At 35.5% G+C, this 17,954-nt stretch overlaps 2 protein-coding genes across 2 annotated transcripts; one reads left to right on the top strand and one right to left on the bottom strand.

Moving 5' to 3' along the window:
• Positions 1-2,380: 2,380 nt before the first annotated feature.
• Positions 2,381-4,376, top strand: LOC107678224 (putative nuclease HARBI1). The gene is made up of 2 exons (XM_016473428.1): positions 2,381-2,533; positions 3,223-4,376. The coding sequence occupies exons 1-2, from the start codon at positions 2,396-2,398 to the stop codon at positions 4,330-4,332; spliced, it is 1,248 nt and encodes a 415-aa protein (XP_016328914.1). The 5' UTR covers positions 2,381-2,395; the 3' UTR covers positions 4,333-4,376.
• A 202-nt stretch (positions 4,377-4,578) lies between these two features.
• Positions 4,579-8,718, bottom strand: LOC107678225 (uncharacterized). Its single transcript, XM_016473430.1, has 5 exons — positions 8,242-8,718; positions 6,505-6,906; positions 5,708-6,315; positions 5,433-5,601; positions 4,579-4,994 (listed from the first exon to the last, which is right to left on the bottom strand). The coding sequence occupies exons 1-3, from the start codon at positions 8,636-8,638 to the stop codon at positions 6,038-6,040; spliced, it is 1,077 nt and encodes a 358-aa protein (XP_016328916.1). The 5' UTR covers positions 8,639-8,718; the 3' UTR covers positions 4,579-4,994; positions 5,433-5,601; positions 5,708-6,037.
• Positions 8,719-17,954: the final 9,236 nt, after the last annotated feature.

The raw sequence follows: 17,954 nt of genomic DNA, 5'->3' as shown, positions 1-17,954 counted from the left end.
AACAGATCACCAACTATGAAAAGGACCAGAATCTAAAAGAGGGGATCAGTTTTCCCTGAGTCTAACCACTTACCCAGCAGAGCTCATTCTCACACACACACACACAATTCATGTCAGGGTTGTCAAAGTAACCTGATCCTAAGGCCTCCTGACATGCAGCAGTCCAGTCTGTGCTCTCTCTGCCCATACACAAAGGAATTGCTTCCACATGTTTCTAAAGGCTGCAGAGTCTCAGGGTACAAATCTTCAGAATGGGACCCTACTCTGCCAGGACACTTGCTCGCTTTCTCTCTCTCAATACACACACGTGCATGCATGTCAACTGCCATCTAGCGTTGTCTTGAACTAAAAAAAAAAAAAAAAACTTTTTATTACAGTTTACGGTTAATTGATTTATTTACATTAAGATATGTATCATTAGTTTAAAATACTCTGCATTTTAGCTATATCAGCTTAATAATACCAAGTAAAGTGAGTAATACCAAACATATTTAATCAGATTTATTCTGATTAATTATTTATTAATTGACTTAAAGTAAATTTCATTTCAGACCAATATACTTGTGTATATTAATATGCCACAGTTTCATGCAAAACGAACAAGGATCTTAAAAAGTCACTTTAATGTGTTAAATATTTAAGGCAAACCTTAAACTAAATAAGGTCCCACTTAGAATGCACACTGTTCACCATAATAATGACTTAAAATGAACATAAAACAGTGGTGAATTAAAATAAATGTAATATAAAATTGTAATGATCATACTAAACAAAACTGTAAAGACAACCATAAATAACCACATACTAATTAACAACGCCAACCATTAAAGCCGGTATGTTGTCCAGGCCTGAATAGTTAAACATACGCTTGTAGCCACTCCCCTCAGACACAAAGCAATGCAATAGATTCACAGACATGACCTAATGATTTAGAATCAACAATTGTTTTAAAAACATACTTGTTTTTTGTGACCATATGTTACAACAGAAAACTAAATATGACATAAAACTGTCAATACAACATTTTGCTAAATGAAGTGACATAAAATGCTGGTGTGAACTACATAGCCACTGTTTGACAGAAAATGTTGTAAGATGTATGTTATACTCACAACAACAAGAGACCAAGTCCTGTTTTGTCATAATGAACACGAAGAAATAAAATGGGGAAATAGTGACAATAATAAAGCCAAATACAGATATTGCAGTGTTATGCTTTATTATTATGCTTGCTTCATTGCCAACAATTTTCAATATTAAAAGCAATGCTGTATCCCACCACAACTGCAATTAATAGAAAAATTCTATAAACTGACATGCTTTAAAAACACATTATAAGTCCATTAATTTGATAAAGTGAAGCTGCAAAATTGTTTATATAATATGCATAGCCAGCATTCGTTGTGTTTTAGTTTGTATTTCTTCTTTCTTCCGCAGTTTTTGCTTAATCTAAGAGATTTTGTCAAACAAAGCAAAATCCATACCCTATACACCTCCACCAAACTTAGGAGTCTTTTCTTCAGGCCAGTCTTGACATACTGGTTGTTCATTAACCTAATTACTTAAAACTAACATAATAACCAGGAGTACTTCTTATACTGGGCAGCAGACAAAGTCTAATTTGCATATAGAGACTTAATGAGTGCATGGCAGCAGGTGCAGGAGGATGATAATTATCAGTAATGATAGTCACCTGTGACCATCTCCACCTTTTCACAAGGTTCATGCCGTTATAACAAACTTAACATGAACACCACGGACTGCATAACTGCAGAAAAAGCAAGTGAAACAAAAATGAAAGAGCAAACAGCTTATGTATATAGCATACAAAGTTATTCCTGACTGATAGGTTTTAAAATATTGCGTAATTATTGCCGACTGATAGAAAATGAGAATGAACATACTCTGTATGTTTTAATGAATAAGTACATTTTTGACAAATCAAGTCAAGCCCTGACAACTGTACGTTTTTTGTTTTCTTTAGATGAGATATGGAGTGTTGCCGTCCTCTACTGGTGATTTGCACAATGTGCAATACACAACATAGACTGTGCACACGAATAGAGCTACTACCAAAAAATTAAATAAAAAATCAAAATACTTGCTAAAAAGCAATTAGCTCTCTTTAAGACAGGCCTTTATATAATATAATTCTGATATATTGTTTTCACCATTTATTGCAGTGCTGCTTTATAGTGAATTTGATTTACCCAAGTAGTTCTCACTTATCATCAGCCAACAGATTTGAGGGTTAGATTTTACACAAAGAGGTATTTTATATATTTTAGGTATTTTATATACAACCGAAAATCAAAGCTCAGCCTTTGCAATGATTTGAGAGAGTCGAGCGATTACGTAATCTGCCACGTGACTACGTAACTGCCCACAAACAAACATGGCGCACCACACTCGTTGTTTACAGGTCTGTCTTCTAGTTTTGAGAACGTATTTTAACATCCAGAGTAATTTAATTCAATGTCTTCATGCCGTCCAAAGACAATGTCATAGACAACGTCTACGCTCAAGACGACAGGTCAGTTATTATTGGGGGTTTTTTATGCATTAAAGATGTGAAGGTTTCCCGCGCGTCCTGGAAAACCAACCATTTTACAAAGTACTTACAATGGAGGAATTTCCTCGGTGTCCTTTAAAATAATTAGCTACGTTATAGTTAAACTGTACAAAGCACGATCCAGTCTGGGGGCGGGATGTTTTCAAACCAATTATATTTCTGTAAAATAATTAAATATGCAATCAACTGTCCCATTTTCTCCGAGGCATCATATATCAGAGCATTTCTGGTTATGTGTAGGCCTGGCACAAATTAATTGCAAAAAAAGTGTAAATAATGAATATAAATATACAATTTCTTTATAAAGAATCTTTGTGTCTTGTGTTTTCCCTTTCCTGAAACATTCAAACATCTTTTTTAGCACTGTGTTTATTCCTTTAAATTTGGTCGGAATGTTTTTAAAACATGTTTTAAAATGAATAACATTCTTCCATTAATTTTTGGAGATATACTGTTTTTTGTGTGACCTTGTAAACGTATTTTTTTAAATGGGTAAATGTCACATTCATGCATGTAAATATAAGAAATGCAAACTTGCTTTAAGTTTTAAACAAAGTAGAAAGACAAAAATATGTTTTAAGCATTATTTGTATTGCCATAACAGAAAGCTGGCATTATATAATATCTGTTCACCTTCATTTTCTTAACAGATAGCCTTGGTGATCATGAGAAGACGGACATCTGCTGTGTGGTCCTATCCTCGAGAGCACAAGTGGTGGGATACCATTGTACCTGAATTCACTCCAGAACAGTTCATCCAGAATTTTCGGGTCTCACGGGAGTCTTTTGAGTACATCTGTTGTCGCCTCAAGCATGTGCTTGAACGAAGGAACACCAATTTCCGCTTGTGTGTACCTGTAAAAAAACGAATCGCCATTGCCCTTTGGAAGCTTGCCACTGGCAATGAGTACAGAAGTGTCAGTCAGCTTTTCGGGGTTGGCGTGAGCACTGTATTCAACTGTGTGCAGGACTTCTGCAACGCTGTAATTAAAGTTCTTCTGCCTGTACACATTAAATTCCCAGATTCAAGAAAGTTGAAAGAGATGGCAGATGTTTTTGAAAATCGCTGGAACGTTCCTCAATGTGTGGGTGCAATAGATGGAAGCCACATTCCAATAATAGCACCTGAAAAATACCCTCGTGACTATTTTAACAGGAAAGGGTGGCATTCAATAGTAATGCAAGCAGTAGTGGATGGCAAAGGGCTTTTCTGGGATTTGTGTGTTGGCCATCCTGGGAGCGTACATGATGCGAGGGTCCTAAGACAGTCTTATTTGTGGAAGATGTTGAATGATGGACACCCGTTAAACCAAAGCAAAGTACACATCTCTGGTTGTGATGTTGGATACTACCTGATTGGAGACTCAGCCTATCCCTTGCAAAACTGGCTGATGAAGCCATTTCCAGACACGGGCAGACTAACCCCACAGCAGCAACGGTTCAATCTCAGGTTGAGTAGTGCAAGGTCAGTTGTGGACTCAAGTTTTGGAAGGCTAAAGGCAAGATGGAGGTGCCTCTTAAAAAGGAATGACTGTAAACTGGAGCTGATAAAGAAGATGGTTTTGACCTGCTGTGTGCTGCACAATATCTGTGAGGAACGTGACCACTTCAGTGAAGACCTTTCAGCCATCCATATGTACATGCAGCCTCCCGTTCAGGCATTAATAGATCACGGACAACCAGAAGGGACGGATGTACAAGCTGCATTATTAGACTACTTTAACAGACAGGACAGTGAAATTATTCAAGTAGCAGTTTAATTTTATTACTTTTTCTATTGTTTTTCCTCAGATCCTTACTTGCTGATGGTGTGAATGTTCAATAAATGTTCCAAAACTGAGATGTATATTGATTTATTATAAAAATGAATTGCAATAAAAAAATGCAAATAAATTTGACCAACGTAAAGTGTTAATCTGTAAAGTACAAAGACATACAAAAGCAAACTTGAGACACGTGTGTATGAAGCAACAACACACAAAGTAAACAATGAACAAATGTTACAATTTTTTGTTAACAGCATTTGTAACCAATTTTAATTCTGCGATGTAAATTCCATCATCCAACATACTGTATGTTGATGCTGTTTTATGTAGAGAAGGGAATATTCCTTCTTTTTGGACTCTTAAATTGTTACTACTAACACTTTTTCATTGTGACAAAGAGCAGCAAGGAACAATCTATCAGTAAACATTTTAGGAAGGGAAAATGGCATGAAGGAAATGGCTCAACCACATTACAGGAATTTTTCAGGCTATATCAGCCAGAATGTAGATAAGTGATGTAATGTCTCTGTGTAGAAAGTAGAAACCATAGAATGCAAGATAATGCCACGTTCTTTGGAGCAAACTTTAATATTGGGCAATAACACAGCCTTTATTCCAAGAAATCTGATGGTGAGGGTTCAGCCAAGCTCTTGAACCTGTAGAACAGATGAAATACACCAAAAAAAACAGGACAAAAAGGTGTTAATGTGACTACATCAGTATACCAAGTGATAAATAAAAAGATTCTGATCATGCAAAAATGCTCACAAGGGTTATCTTGCCATTTACAACAAGCATTTTTCTCAACCTTTCGTCTCACTTCAATCACACAGTAATGTATACATCAACATACTACATAACTGATTAATGTTGCCCATTAAACTAGTTATTCATATAGCTTTACTGATGATATACATACAGACCCATACAATAACATTACTGTTACCAATTTCATGGTAGCTCCTCCAAAATATAGCTAGCAAGATGGCAAATAATCCCTTCAGCCTCATGTACAGTTGCGATTACAATGCAATTCTGGAAAAGCATTACTTGCTCAAGCCAGCTTACGGCCTAAAACACCAGGATGGACTTACTTTTCATTGTCTTCTTGACTGATATCAAGTATGTTTGTGAAATCTGTTGGGTCCTTTATGGTGCACGATGAACGCTTGTTGACATCAATGTCAATGGTGCTCTCTTCCATCTGTGGCCTTTTATTCAAAGTCATGAAGGGAGTTTGCGTTTGTGTCGTAATGGTTTCACCTGAATCAATGAAATTTCAACACACAAATTAAAATCAAATCCAATAAACACAAGAAAACAGTTTATTCATGGTTAATGTGCTGAAGTTAGAAGCCTATAAGTTTACCTTTACTCCTGTCGAACACATCTGGGTTTCCTACACTATTTCCACTAGCTACTCATGATCTCTATATGACAGGTGGGTGGAGGGGAGTCGTCGATGTTGTAAAGCATAAAAAAAAAAAAAAAAGTAATTTCATGGGTAGAACAAGTTATTATATTTTGAAGACAGATTAACAAAAAATGTTCTGTAATACAATGCACAAAACAATAATTCCAAATAAAACCTGGAATGTATATTAATAAAGTAACTTGAGGTTCAATTTCAGTTTCGCTTCGACTTTGAACTGTAAAAAGTGTGCAAATGAGAATTAAGCATGCAAAAGGAATCCTGTGCTCATGGCTTATTTCCCTGCTGTTCCTCCATTAGTGCCACCATGCGTCCTAATAGTCCCAGCATAGAATTCGTAGCTTCATCCATTTTATTAAGAATGGCAGTATTAAGTTCTTTGGCGTGTGCCATAAACCGTTCATCGGCAGTTTTCAAGTATTCCAGCAGCTCCTGGTTTGAATCTCTCTTCTTTATTCTGGTTGTTCCCAGAGGCTTTCTTGGTTGGGGATGAGAGGAGCTAAAAGATGATTCAGCTTGGTCCAGCACCTCCTCAAGTGAAGAGTCTGTATTCAATACAATAAAAGCAGCACATTACTTGACGATCTAAATGTAGCAAATAGTGCATTTACATAATAATCTTGTCAAACATATGAGGATAGCAAAATTTGCAATGTGAGCTATTCCTTTGCAGAATACATTAGGCAAGTGTGTAGAAAAGAGAACAACAAAGAAAGACGATAATGAAAACTTACGGAGATCAGCTGCAGAAGACAGCGATTCCGTATTCGTCTCAAGCATGGCTGTTGCTGAATTTAATGCTTCAGTAAATTGACTCGCAGGTAGGCGTTCCAGTGCAGCGTCCATAACATCATAGTTAATGGTTTTATTGCTCCATTGGCTGCCACTTTTACTTTTCTCCTTCTTATTGTCCCTGAACTCCTTTTTAAGTTTTTTTAGTTTGTTAATGATTTGGTCGGTTGTACGAGTAAACCCATTGTTTACCATCTCTTGGCATATGTCGTCATACACTCTTTTCCTTCTTTTTGAGCTCCCCAGTTTCTTCTGGATCTCTGTGGAAGACCATATCGCAAGCAGTGCACTGGTTTCTTTTGAAGACCACAGCTGAGCAGTTTTGGGCTCGGCTATTTTGCTACCTACAAACAAAAGACTCATTAGTCAAGGTTGCCAAACTTCACTGCATAGACTAAAGTTATTTAAAACAAAGTCCACTTTGATAAGTCAGTCAGACCTGTTTTCACTTAAATTAAAGTGATTGCAAAGTAACCTCAGATCTCTTTTTGTTCTACTTTAATTGTGACAAGGTTTGTGTTTCTGTCTTAAATAGTTTGACAAACTACCGGTTTAGTCAGAGGGTGATCAGACTTTTTCTTTTTATTCAAATAATTTTTTCTGTAACCTACATTATAAACTTGCGACCAGTCCAAAAAAAGACTACTAAATTGTAAGACTAGTCTAAGCAGTTTACGCAACCAGGCACTGTATATTATTATAATTATTATTCAACATTTCTGCATTTTTTTTGTCATAATTCCTACGGTGACCGAGAAGTGCAAAGCAAATCACAATTCTGAAAACAAAATAACAAATTACAAATGCAAATGCAAGTCTAAAAAACAAAATAATTCAGAAAGCACAACAACAATTCAGAAAACATTATAACAAGTCAGAAAACACAATGACAAATTCGAAAACAAAATAACAAGTCAGAAAACACAACGACAAATCCGAAAACAAATTAACAAGTCAGAAAACACAACGACAAATCAGACAAAGCGGAAGAGGTAGGTATAGTTTGAGACAGCGCCATTGGTTTGGGATTACTCACCGCTGACTGGACGAGACATCTGTCAATCAACGTATGCAGGAAGAACCAGCCGAAGGGAGAAAAAGGGAGAGAAAAAAAAGTTTGGCAAAAGGCGAGATCGAACCCGGGTCGATCGCATCAAAAAGCCAACGACAAGCACTTATCCATCTACGCCACTGGAGCTGATGTTTTACAGCTGCTTTTAACTAAATGTAAATTAAAACACACCTTAGTATTGATATTTTTTGTTTGAGTATCGATACTTTCGATACTCACGTCAGTATCGATATATCGATACTTTGGATCGATACGCCCATCCCTACTGATTTGTCGATTTGTATTCGGATTTGTCGTTGTGTTTTCTGACTTGTTATAATGTTTTCTGAATTGTTGTTGTGCTTTCTGAATTGTTATTTTGTTTTTTAGACTTGCATTTGCGTTTGTAATTTGTTATTTTGTTTTCAGAATTGTGATTTACTTTGCACTTCTCTGCCACCGTATAATTCCTTTACTTGAGCTTTTATTTTGGAGGCAACCTACAATAAAAGCATAGATTACATGTTTATGTTTGGCTTTAAATTAATTAATTGTGCAACATCAGTAGCTAGAACAGTAACCAAGTAATATTACACAGCATAACACTGTATACAGACACAACACTTACCTAGCTCGGCTACAGAAAACACGACGGAGTCCGCGTTTTTCTCAAGCGTGGCTGTCGCTGGATTCAAGGCCCCAGTCAGATGACTGGCTGGTCGGTGTTCTAGCACAGACTCCATAACGCCGTGGTCGAATGTTTTAGGAATCTGTCCACTGTCACTTTTACTTGGTTTCCTTTTCAGGTCCCTGTACTCCTTCCTAAGCTTTTTTAACTTGTTTATGATTTGTTCGGTCGAGCGACTGAAGCCACCGTTCAGCATTTCCTGGCTTATTTCATCGTAAACTCTTTTCTTCCTTATCGAGCTCTCCAGTTTCTCCTGGATCTCTGTGGAAGACCATATCGCGAGCAGCACGCTGGTTTCCTCTGAAGACCAGTGATGTGTATTTTTGTTTTCGGACATTTTTGTAATATACAGTTAAAAGGCACGGTCTCTGCACACTGTTGCTGGGAGTTTTGAAAACGTTTATTGGTGACGTCACATTTCCCGCCCCCCGGCATTATTGGTTCCTAGTTCAAGAAGCACGGCTGTGGCTGGCCATCAGATCAGAGCTCCTCCAAGCGGCTCTTGCGCATGTACATTGTGGAGAGTTTGATTCATGTCTGTCTCAAACTCGAATGTTTTAAATTTGTTCTCCAAAAAGATGAATTCCATGGCTCTTTGTGAAGGTTACAGCGTCAAGTAAGTAGGGAGCGACAAGTGTGTTGTCAGTACATCCCTGATACTGATGTTGTATCGAGAGGATCGATCCTCACATAAAAATATCGATTCTAAAGTGCATTTTTTTAACCATTAATCATTAACCAACTATTATAATTATTTCTGAAGGATCATGTGACACTGAAGACTGGAGTATTGATGCTGAAAATTCAGCTTTGATCACAGATACATTTTAAATTACATTTTAAAATATATTAAAATATAAATAATAATAAATGTTTCTTGAACAGCAAATCAGCATATCAGAATGATTTCTGAGGGATCATGTGGCACTGAAGACTGGAGTAATGATGCTGAAAATGCACAGATGCATTTTAAATTACATTTGAAAATATATTGCAATAGAAAATAGCTATTTTTAATTGTTATATTTTACCATATTGCTTTTTTACTGTATTTTTATTAAAATAAGTGCAGCCTTGGTTAGCATGGTTAGAGACTTCTTTCAAAAACATTACAAAATCTTACTGACCCCAATCTTTTGAACAGTATAGTGTACATGTTATATTTATTTTAATTAGGCTGTGCAAGTAAGTTTATTTAAACTGATTGTTAAAAGTTCAAATGCATTGTGTTATGTTCTGTAATTGCTGTTAATAAATCTGTCAGAAAAAAAAATATGCAAAAACAGCTTGGCAGCCTTAAACAAAATTATATTAGTATATAGTTTTATTACTGTAACCACAGTTTACCACAGCATTTGTAGTAAAACTGCAGTAACCACAAATTTACCATGGTAATAATACTTTTTAGAACTTATGTAACACCATGTTTATTTTTCATGAGGTATCCTCAAAGGGGCACCTTTGTAACTTATCTACCCTTAAAGCATGCATACTTATATGGTACTAATATGCTCCCTTTTAGGGGTATAGTTGCACCTTTGAGGTTACTGCCCCAGTAAAGGGCTAAAATACAATTATAGTATATTTTATTTCTGACAGTGTAAACAAAAAAGGCCTATGAAATGTTAAAAAATTGAGTATAATTACTAATTATATATTATTTTAATAATTTAAAAGATCAGTTTAGTTTAGAAGTATCGATATCGACGATACTGGGTTTGGAAATATCGGTATCGGATCGGAAATTAAATAAGAGGTATCGCCCATCCCTAGTTGTCAGTGAGTCATTGAATTGTTTACTCAACCGATTCGTTAACAGCATAGAGTCATTCTCGATGGAAACAAGTCTGATTGAACTTAGTGCCATTTTAATTGTGTCAGACATTTTCATTTAATCCACCTCTGTTTTATCCTTAGGCTTATTTGAGACACCAATGCCTCCCTGTAAATGTAGAGTTTAGATGGATGCAGTCAAAAACGCTTTCAAGTTGGGCAATTCCAAGTTCATGGACCAGCAAACTATGTAAGCTTTGCTTCTGATGTAAATAACGAGTCATAATTTGATGTAAATACAGAGATTGAGTGAGTAGACTTTCATGTGTTTAAGACTTCACTGCAAAAATGATTTCCATTACAAATATATAAGCATTCTTAAAACAAGATAAATTTACTTGAAAAGCAAAATAACTTTTTTAAATAAGTTTTGTTTCATGAAAAATTCATCAAAATTGTGTTAGCTCTGCGAACGAGGCAAGGAAAATAATCTTGTTTTGCCTTTGAATTAAGGTTCTTTTTCTTACCCTATTGGTAGATAGTTTTTCTTGTTTTAAGCAAAAACTAACAAAAAGTTTTCTACATTTTTCAGAAAACAAGACATAATATCTTATGTCATATTGCTTCTCAAGTAAATGCATCTTGATTCTAAAAATGCTTAAATATTTATACTAAAAAAAACAAGACAAACTCTCTTTTTATTGCAGTGTGCAGCCTTCATCTTGTGTGAGTGTACATAATTTTTAAGGTTTTCAAAAGTACTATTATTTATGTGTAAAACTATACTAATCAGTAACACAATACTGAGAACACTTTTACATAGAAATGTTTGCTGTAATCTGGGATTTTTTTTAGTTGAATTAATGCTCAGATAATGGAAATATTAACCTAGTCAGCAGGAAGGAATACTCAATCAGTTTTATTTGGTTTGTTAAGCAGCGTTATAAAATCTGACCAATTAAAATATCTTGTGAGATATGACTTAGGGATACCATTGAGGAGCCAAAGTTGTTGATACAGATGCTCGCCATTAGGTGGCAGTATGTACTTGTCTATATGTGATCTAAAACGTTGGACATCATATAACAAAGATAAATGGTATACCTTTACATCTAAGCCAGAATGTAATATCTCAGCTAGTTGGATATGACAGTGAAATTCTAGAAGACTTTTTAAACCTGAGGCATGACATGTATTTATTGCACAACAGCTTTCATTCATTTCACGTAGAGCACAAACCTTGAAGCAACTCATTTGTTGTTGCTGACATGAGAGGACAAAGTTGTAAAAAGTGTGGTATCACTTCTTTACAACACTCTCTTATAACAAAGTATATCTCTGTGCACTTTTGTGACCAGTTCTGGTCATTTGTAATGAGCACTTGCATTTTGTGTTAACCCTTGTGTTGTGTTCAGAACCCTATCACACTTTCGAGTTTCAGTCCAATGCGATAACATTAACTAGTTTTTTCGGGAAAAATAATTTTTTTTCAGAGCAAAAAGGACCCGAACACCACTTAATGAGTGAAGCCTTTGGATATTGGAGTTAGTAGCACTCTTAAAAAGAATCACAATCATATAGTTTTTTTATTGACTCTAGGGAGGATGACCCTTGTGTTTAAAAGTTAATATCAAGTAACTTAGACCTTGTTCAGATTTTTTTTGAACGTATTTTGGGAGTTGAGGGTGTTGAAAATATTGTTTCAGATATAAGATCTAATGACTGGCTGCATATTTCATATCATATTATACCATTCAACAATGTATTTGTGCAGAACTATTGACAAAGTTATAGTAGAGTTACTGAATTGTTCTAATCGTCTTATTTCTTATTCCATCTACTTTTTAAATACTGGATGATAGATGTCTGTGAGGTGTGGAGTCTTGGCTCTTTCTCATTTTGGCTGCGAATCCAGACTATAAGCAGGAGCCCAAATAATGCGGCACTGAAATTAAAATCAATGTAGGAGGAAACACTGCCACTGCCAGAGGGAGGTATGCAAGGTCACAGGCCAGTATCATTTTTTACAGACACAGAATCTCAATATTTTCCAAGAGGGTCACGTTTAATCAAGAAAAGCAGCAAATAGTTGGTTTCATAAAGAACTTGCTGTATTACAAACAGTGGTAGGGGCCACAGAGAAGATTTAAGGGGTCAGTTATTGAATGTGTTGGTATAGCCTAAATCCCAAGGGAATAATTAGTCATTAGCAACAGGAGAAATCTTGTTGCATAGCTCCAATGTGAAGAACTGTGGCAGATTGAATTTAAAAAAAAAAATGAACTGCCAATTTTATATATAGCTTATGAATAGTGATGTGTGTTTATATTGTATTAGATTATTTTTAGTATACATTTTCATTGTAAAGTTTAAGGTTAATTTGTTTTACATCTAAAACATTATTTATCATTTTGTGCAGTAACAACATTTTATATGATTAGAATTTAAAAGAAGATTAATGTTTGAAAGAAGCATCTTATGCTCACCATGGATTTATTTGTTTGATCAAATCTACAGTAAAAAACAGTAATAGTGAAATGTTATTATAATTAAAAATAGTTTATTTTTTACACATTTATTCCTGTGATCGCAAAGCTGAATTTTCAGCATCATTACTCCAGTCTTCAGTGTCGCATGATCCTTCAGAAATCATTCTAATATGCTTTGTTAATATTTCGTATTATTATCAGTGTTGTGAAAACGGTTGTGCTGCTTAATATATTTGTGGAAACTGAAACAATTTTCAGGATTCTTTTATGAATAGAAAGCTCAAAAAAAATTATTTGAAATATTCAACTTAATAAATGCACTGTTTAATTTCTAATTAATTTAATAGTTCCTTGCTAAATAAATGTAGTAATTAAAAAAAAATCTTACTGACCCTAAATGTTAGTATATGTATAATTAATGTAATTTTACCCCTCTATCATCAATAGCAAATTAGCTTACAGTTGACCATTTAATAGTTTATTAAAGCATTTTTCTTCTTTTCCATTGTACTAAAATTTATTTTTTCACAATGTGGAGCATCTAGTGTCTCGATGAATTGTTTTTGTAGAGATTCAATCAGCAACCTTATGCTTTTGTCCGCTGTTTTAATCTCCACATCATCTGCATCTCTATAGCCTATACTTCTGACAGGGTTTGGTATTGTCAGCTGTCACCTGCTTAATGTGGAATTTTAGATGACACAACATTGTAGACATCGACCTCGCCAGTGGAAGGATGTCACACACTCATTCAGGATGTAGGCGTATATTGGCTGACGGTGAATGACAGTCTATAGGGCTGGTATGAACTAACATCCTGTCCCTGCTGACTTTTCTTCGGTTCGTCTGCCTCGTGTAGCTGATTAGCCAAGAGCAAGAGGGAGACAGAAGCACAGATGGCTAACTGTGATATATTTGAGCTAGTGTCCAGGGTCAACCACCTCTCAGTTTTTCTCTCTTTATGTATTTCTGTCTATTTCTTCCCATTACTTCTACCCACTAATTACATGAGTCCATACGGGAATTCTTGCAGGGTTCTCAGTATCTGTCTATAACATTTTTGTTTTTGAATGAAAACCCTATTTTTGAATACATTAGATTTTATATTTATTGTAATGTGTCATTCAAGCATGTAAATGGATAAGTGGTATTTAAAGTTGGACAACCACATGAACACGCGCCAACAAAGCAAACACTGCAGGAACAACAGCTGTTGGGGCACATGCCTAGAGGACGTATCTCACTCGCTTCCTCTTTTCATCTATGCTTACCGCCATCCATCTCCTCTGATTTCCTCTCCCTCATTCATCACTTCCTGATTTTATCTCTCTCTTTCCCTTGATCGCCCACCTCTATCCCTTCTGTTCCTTGTGATCTGGTTTTGCAGCAGCTGCCTGGTTTTCCAGGTGAAATGAGACATTTGCTCTAATAAATTGGCTGTGGCCGTCATTTCTTGTTGCATGGACGTCGTTCCTGAGGCGGATTCGTTTCCGAGAAGATTCCAGCAAGTCAGGGCAAGCTAGCTGAGGTGAACGAGACAAACTGAAATAAATAGTTTCAGAGCAATCAAAGCAAAAACAATCAGTCACAAGAACAATTATTTCCTCAAGCAGTTGTTCTCGTTAACAACTGATTTATAGTCTTACAAATGTTCAGTATTGGAATTTGAACCTAATAATTCTAATGGTGTCATTCAGCTTATTTTTTTTAGTTTTTAATCAAAATGTCATTCTTGCTTGATCTTCCGGAGAAATGTCAGACTTCCAGATTTAACAGTCAGATTTAAAGTCTTTAAAGAGATAATATACTGATCTTAATGTCATTTTTACCTTGTAAGTCTGTCTTTATTCTATGAAACTAGATGTATGTCCATACAGTCAAAGTCAGAGGTGTTTAGAGGAGGTTTGGACATTAACATTCTTTAAAATATCTTTTGTGATCCACAGAGGAAAAAAGTCATACAGGCTTGAAATGACATGAGGGCGATTAAATAATGACAGAATTTTCCAATTTTGGGTTAATGAGTAAAATACTATTTAATGATTACAGACTATAAGGCATTCTGAATTCCTTTATAATGCATTATATAGATAACCTTCACAGAATGTGCTGCCAAACTATCTCCTTCAGAAAATCTATTCTGATGTGAATTGAGCGTGTGCTGTTGTTGTGGGGGATGTAAAATGTAACATGATCCTGAAGGCTGAGAATGCATGGAGGTGGACAGGAAGCTGCATCAAACGCACATATATTCAGCACTTCTCACGCTGTGTCCCCAAAGTCCAGTGCAGAGAACGGACAGTGAGATAGCGAAAAACACAAATATGCTTATAGACTATCTCAGAGGGGACAGGTGAGGATGCCAGGTGCCTCTCAAAGGGGACAGTAGGCTCATGCGCCACCCCTGTTTTTTTTTTGTTTTTTTTATCAATGCTTTTTGCCATATTTGATTATCATCTGTTGTGGTACATAAAAACTTTAAGTACCTTTTAGTGAGAATAACAAGTAACAGGCAAATCAGTCTCGAGCCTGTTAGGATGTATTTCTTCATAATTAAAGCAGCTTCCCCCCAGACCAATTAATTTTAAATATTAAGCAACATGTTTTGTTTTTGTTTTGATGGTTACATTTTATATTCCAAACACAGAAATGTGAAGAGGGTCAATTCTGTGATAATGGTTGACTGGTTGTACATTATCCTGTATATATAAACGTCCTATATACTGCATTATACAGCTGCCCTAAATGTAGCAAGATCTGACCTGTGTTTTTACAGCACTTCACATGGTGGACATTTATCCTGTATACAGCAAGAACGGGAGGGAGGGGGGTTTCATAATTTATGACTGACATGGCTCAGACAGCCATTAGTTGCACATAATGAATGGATTCACTCTCGCAGTGTGACAGTACTGGGTCTGCAAATTGAGCCGTGATGTTCAGACAGATTGGAACTGTCACACACAAACTCAATCCTTCCTGCCCGGAAAGCTGTTAACTGTGTCATAAATTTTTAGGGTGAACCACCAGAGTTGCCCACGCAAAGGACATCACCAGACAGACGTTTTCCCATCTTAATACTGAAAATGTGACAGTAACCCTGTCATTCAATTAGCTGTGTTTCACAGCTGTCCTGTGGATGTTCTTGTCGTTTACTGTGTGACCTAATCATTGTTGTGATATATGAGGCAGCGTGAAGGAGGACAGCAGGTTATGAACTTACTCGGATAAAATGGCTCCTGTTTCCATTGGCTGCTCCTTTGAAAAATGTAGGGTTACCAACATGCATGACAATTTGGTAATATATATATATACAGTGGTGTGAAAAAGTGTTGGCCCCCTTCCTGATTTCTTCTTTTTTTGCATGTTTGTCACACTTTAATGTTTCAGATTATCAAACAAATTTAAATATTAGTCAAAGATAACACAAGTAAACACAACATGCAGTTTTTAAATGAAGGTTTTTATTATTAAGGGAAAACTAAATCCAAAACTACATGGCCCTGTGTGAAGAAGTGTTTGCCCCCCTGTTAAAACTGTGGTTTATCACACCTGAGTTCAATTTCTCTAGCCACACCCAGGCCTGATTACTGCCACACCTATATGTATACTGATTAAAATCTCTTTGGGTTTGAGTAACTGTTTGCTCTCTCCTGTTGCAGAGGCTTCATGTTTTCTCATCTAGGGACTCTAGTCTCTCTTGATGTCAATCTGATGTCACGCTGTCATAAAAATGGATGACTGGGACACAGGAATGTTGAAGAAGCATATATTGTGCCTTTATAGGCCTAATATTATTAATCTATATTTTCCCCATTAAAGTTACATAAATCTATTTTTCCCCAATATGTACCATGTGGTTCAAATGTCTAAAATCCAGTAGTAAAAATGCTACTTTTTTTTAATATAATTATAAATTTTATTATTGGCATAACAATTTGAAAGAAAAGTTGAATTGAGAAGTATTTGGTATTTGCTTTAGTGAACTGCATGAACTCCAAATTTTGCATAAAACTTGGTGATCATGTAAGCAGCATAATTTATGAGCATAACAATCCAAAGAGCATTTTGTGCTTCAATTCACATGATCAGTCAAATCTGATTTAGTATTTGATTAGTGTCCTAGAAATAGTGCAGCATTAAGATATTTCTTATTAATTGTATTAATGTCATACGGTTTCATAAAAAAAAAAAATCTTAAAACTTTGTTTATTCCAGGTTTAAAATAATGATTTAATTCCACGTTTAGTGTAGTTTTGGACCCTACTGTTATAATAATGTATAGGACATGACAAACAGTCAAATAGACAGTGGTTTTTGTGCATACAGCACTGGACAATCAAATTACGCTCTAAAATGTGGTTAAAAATTCAGGTAGTTACTTCACTTTGGTTGTATTTTTATAACCTTAAAGTGTAAGAACAGAACAGTATTTATCACTCCATACCAGTATATATGTGTTCAAGACCTTCAAAATAGACATATTCAGTTCTGCAGTTTGTCTGTAGCTGCAGAGAGCAGAATAAAGGAGAAGAGGAAAGCAGTGCAGGCCTGTCAATGCTTTGATGTTTTTTATATATGCTTCATACAGTAGTTTTAGATATAGATGCTTTTAGTCTCATGAGATGCATCTCTAGTTTGAACTGACGTTCCATAAGACTTCAAACAGAGATTACATTTAACTTTTAGACACACAGCTCCCATGATTCTGTCAGTCTTTCTGGGTTGCATTCCCTCCATGTGACATTCATATCAATAAATATTGGTTATCAATGCTGCTTTGGCATTTAAAATTATTTTTGCTTATGTAAGTTGGCAGAACTCAACCTCTCTTTCTTTACAACTGTATTTACTACTGCACTCATACTGTAAACCCTATGAGCGCAGAATGTTAAGTCAAAATTGAAGCAATCCATCCCATTAAAGTTTGCCAGGATTGCAAAGTCCTGCGTTCACTTAGCTGACTGCAGTGATATAGTTATATGTTAGATAGTGTAATAATATGTGTCATGAGAAATCACATGATGTTGTATGAATTCCAAGTCATTTTTGCTTTTCTGAAGAAGTGCAAAAACAGCACAATGTTAGCACAATGTTAGGGTGTTAATTGTGGGTGGTAGTGAAAGCGTTACTATGCAGTTGCTATTTTTTTCCTGTACATTTTCTATAGGGTGAGAGGTAAAGATTTTTAATGTTTTTTAACAAGTAATATTCTTAAATATTATTACAATTTAAAAGAATGGTTTTCTGTTTTAGTATAAAATGTAATTTATTTCTGTGATGCAAAGCTGAATTTTCAGCATCATTACTCCAGTCTTCAGTGTCACATGATCCTTCAGAAATCAGTCTAATATGCTTTATCAATGTAGGAAATACTATTTTATATACTAT

Source organism: Sinocyclocheilus anshuiensis, unplaced genomic scaffold (assembly GCF_001515605.1).
Source record: "Sinocyclocheilus anshuiensis isolate Anshui unplaced genomic scaffold, SAMN03320099.WGS_v1.1 scaffold648, whole genome shotgun sequence".
Taxonomy (NCBI): Eukaryota; Metazoa; Chordata; class Actinopteri; order Cypriniformes; family Cyprinidae; genus Sinocyclocheilus; species Sinocyclocheilus anshuiensis.
Note: the sequence above shows the minus strand (reverse complement) of the source record. Positions and strands in the feature narration are given on the sequence as shown.